The sequence below is a fragment of the Branchiostoma floridae genome, chromosome 12, assembly GCF_000003815.2.
Source record: "Branchiostoma floridae strain S238N-H82 chromosome 12, Bfl_VNyyK, whole genome shotgun sequence".
NCBI lineage: Eukaryota > Metazoa > Chordata > Leptocardii > Amphioxiformes > Branchiostomatidae > Branchiostoma > Branchiostoma floridae.
In genome coordinates this window covers 22824593-22828330 of record NC_049990.1, presented here as the reverse complement: position 1 = coordinate 22828330, position 3738 = coordinate 22824593, and the positions used below count along the sequence as shown (strand labels likewise).

At 41.0% G+C, this 3738-nt stretch overlaps 1 protein-coding gene across 1 annotated transcript; it reads left to right on the top strand.

Annotated features, from left to right (window-relative positions):
* The first annotated feature begins 11 nt into the window (after nucleotides 1-11).
* Nucleotides 12-2917, top strand: LOC118427736 (filamin-A-like). Its single transcript, XM_035837658.1, has 3 exons — nucleotides 12-120; nucleotides 528-695; nucleotides 1083-2917. Exons 1-3 carry the CDS (start codon nucleotides 33-35, stop codon nucleotides 1355-1357), a joined length of 531 nt encoding a protein of 176 aa, XP_035693551.1. The 5' UTR covers nucleotides 12-32; the 3' UTR covers nucleotides 1358-2917.
* Nucleotides 2918-3738: the final 821 nt, after the last annotated feature.

Sequence of the window (3738 nt, the reverse complement as noted above, 5' to 3'; positions counted from 1 at the left end):
CCAAACGTGCAGACATTGACCTGAAGGACAACATGAACGGCACCTTCGGGCTGACCATCCGTCCTCAGGAGGGGGGGCGGCATCTGCTGGAAATCAAGTACGGTGGAGAGCATATACAAGGTAACGTTCTTGTCCTTCTACAGTTAGATAAACATTGTAGATGCAGTACTTATAAAGTACCCCATTCTTACATCACAGTTTTGCATTTCTACTTTTTATCACCATGACCTGTACCTAGCTTGTAAGAGCATAAAATTTAATGTACAATACAGGTATTTCATTCGTTCATTGAAGGCCGGATACAACATGATTCAATTAGCCCCGATGATATCTGAAGACTTATTAAATCTTGAATATTCATCAAAATCTAAATGTGTGAATATTTGTCTGTTTTGTACTGTGTATGTTCTGTAAGTTACCCTTTTGCATTGTAAATGTTGGAGTGGACCTTCAAAATCATATCTCAAGTAAAATCAGTAAAGTAGTGTTAACGCCACGGTCTCCGTTCCTTCCCCTCTCTTCCATAGGAAGCCCGTTCGTCCTCCGTATCGCGGGTGCCACAGACCCCAGTAAGGTGCGTGTGTTCGGGCCGGGGCTGAAGAACGGGCTGCTGCACACCTTCAAGGGTAACTTCATCTGTGAGACACGCGGGGCTGGGGCAGGCCAGCTCAAGGTCAGGGTGCACGGGCCTAGGGGTAAGTGTCTTCATGGTTGCTATTTCTAAATCATTTTTTTAAAACAATTCAATTTGTACAACAGAATACAATTCTGAAATACATTTTCTGACATTTCGAGCGACATCCATCACTCTCCTTCAGCGCCACGAAATTTTTTATCTTGTTTTCGATTAAGAAATAAGTATTGTCATTGAGATATATTCTACCTCCGATAAAGTCCGGTACTTTTTCTATCTCTCAAAAGCCTTTGCAAAAAAAGGGACAAAGCTGTTCACACTTATAGAGAAAGTATTTGGACAAACAATCCCTTTGCTATGCGGCATTACTTGGTGTTGTACGGACTACGTATTGTACTCCCTCCTTGTAGGTTACTCCTCAAATGCCTCATTTTGTATTCTCCGACAGGTGCGTTCCGAGTGGAAATGCAGCCGTTGAGCAGCAAAGACAGGACCATCGCCGTCAAGTACAACCCGGTGGAGCCCGGCGATTACGACATCGACGTGAAATGGTCGGACGTGCACGTTCCCGGTAGCCCCTTCCGCGTGTCCATCTTCGAGACTCAGGACGAGCTGGACGAGTTCGAGGGGCGGCAGATCTCCCGCATCGGCGGCTCCACCAGCCGGCACTCCCGGCACTCCGGCCCCGAGTACAACAGCTACCAATGGCAGGAGGAGATATAACATGACGTAATAGGCTACGATTGGTTGGAGTATATGACGTCACCAATAGCAGCTACCAATGGTAGAAGAAGATGTGGTTATAGGCTGTGATTGGGTAGAAGTTGCGGCTACCAAATGAAATTTAAACTTGAGATAAAGGCTCAAATTTCTGATGTAGCCTATAACATCTACCAATTGAAGCAGATTTCGCCAATCGTGTTAAAGAAAAATGGATATCTCATTGCATTCCAGGTTAAACACATGACCTTGCTGATGTTTTCACAGCAAAATTAAGGTACATAATTTAGAAACGTTCGTTGTGTTTGTCCTAGAGGTAGATTTCATACCTATTACTATCATCAAACCTCAAAATTGTGATTTTCTACCTTCAAATTCCTGACGACTTTCATACGCTAGCAATAACATCGAGCCTTTGTATTTGCATGTTGCCATTGATAACATCTTTTATGGTGCTCTTTTTGGAAAACCGATTGCCATCATCAATCCATTGAACAGTGTTGGTGAAAACTTCAAAATTTGTAACATATCATATAGTGGGGTGTTTGCATAGCAGTAGCTACTTGTAAGAGCGAAGTAGAAGTAAAAAAATTACAAATTGCGGTTCGTTCCGTAAAGGTAATTGAGATGGTGATAGACGATTTAGCCGACCGCAAACTCTGAAAGAAATGCACTATTTTGGTAACTGGATTTGCTGAATCCTTCCAATATTTTCACACAATGTATGGAAAGTTAAAGAGACACTCCCGTGGTTAAAATGTCCAAGACAACATTCCAACAATATCAATTTGCTATTGCTGTGAACGTGATGTTGTCCAAATGAAACGTGCACCAAGGATAAAAATAGAAATGTACTTACGTTTTTCTTATACTGTAAATTGTAATAGCAAGCTTGTATCTGAAGCAAAGCCACTTTGATGCCTATGCACTTATTGCTATGTAGAAAATGCCGCTCTGTGCAGACTGAAATTATCACACACTTATATAACTAGAGCAAATAGTCTATAATAATACTGAATAGATAAAGCTAACTGACTGAACTATGCAGATTGTATTAGAGACAGAATTGACTGTCATTTTTAACAAAATTTGTATAACTGTTAGATGAAAGTTTTTTATCTGCCTTAACTGTATCACCGCCCATTTCGCTCGTTAGTTTAGACGATCTCGATTTTCTTGATAACTATAAAAGCCTCAATATATATATATATAGTTTGTTATTGACTGAAACGTAACTTATTGATATAAATGCATGATACGTTATTTTGATGTTATGTAAATCATCATGATTTTAATGTAACCTTACATAGCAATTGTCAATGACTTGCTTGTTTGGCACGATTTTGCATGTTTCCTCACATTGTGTTTTTAACGATGCATGTTTATTTGCTCCGAGTTCGGTTACGTATATCGAAGACGCATGGTTGACGAAAGGATGTCATGTATTCAGGTTTTAAGACTTTACTTGTGTTACAACACGACGCATATAACACCATTTTGTGTCTTGTGTGTATGTGTGGGTCTGAATACAATAAACTCGTGGTGAATGGTGTCTTAAACATTCAAAGTCGTCTTCATTGAAAGCAACCTACCATGTATGATTCTTTAATAGATGACATCAATCTCTAGTATAGAGGAGAATTATATTTCAGCCATACCATAGGTATGGTGAAATATATTGTATTCGTAATGTTTCTTTCTCTTGTCAAATCTTCAGAACACGGTATCTCCGTTGTTCCTCAACCGAATGACTTGAAATTTGGCACAAGGGTAAAGTGGGCCAATACCCTCGGACGTTTTTTTATTTTTCCCATATCTGTCTCTAACATGATTTTATTAAGGTTTTTGGGTCATCTTAAGACCAAAACTGTATATTTGGGCCCCCTGTACCCTGGTATTATAACCGAATGAGCTGAAATTTGGTGTAGATAGGCATTAGATAGTTGGTAAAATGATCCAAGTAAAAGTTTTGACATAAACTACTTTAAAATGATTAATTTTGGCACTTTTCTGATGGGAAATTTGTTTTCTTTTGGCCTCCTGACGTGACCTTCCGTGACCCCGCACGGAGCCCACACCTGTGCGCGAAGAGGGCGAAGGCTAATTAATATTCATAAGCGGGGCCTCACGATTCCGTATATACTGCAGTGTTCCCGCCAGAATTTTTTACAGCGTCGGCACACGGGGCCCGGGGTCCACCGAAGAACGCCGAAGGCCCCGGCCCGGCAGGGTCCAGGGGCAGAGCCCCGTTGGGGGAAACTCTTGCACTTTTGGCTATTCAGAAGGCTTATTGTATCAGTTTTTAGGGGCATTTCTGTGATGCGATGGTATATTTTCCCTGCGCTGTTAGCTCCGTACGTTTTTAGAAGGTTCCGTTTATCACA

Bases quoted from the DNA above. Each gene is read 5' to 3' on its own strand.
- LOC118427736 (XM_035837658.1), top strand. From the start codon at position 33: ATGAACGGCACCTTCGGGCTGACCATCCGTCCTCAGGAGGGGGGGCGG. The intron at 121-527 runs GTAACGTTCTTG...TCTCTTCCATAG, and splicing joins CGGTGGAGAGCATATACAAG to GAAGCCCGTTCGTCCTCCGT. The intron at 696-1,082 runs GTAAGTGTCTTC...ATTCTCCGACAG, and splicing joins CAGGGTGCACGGGCCTAGGG to GTGCGTTCCGAGTGGAAATG.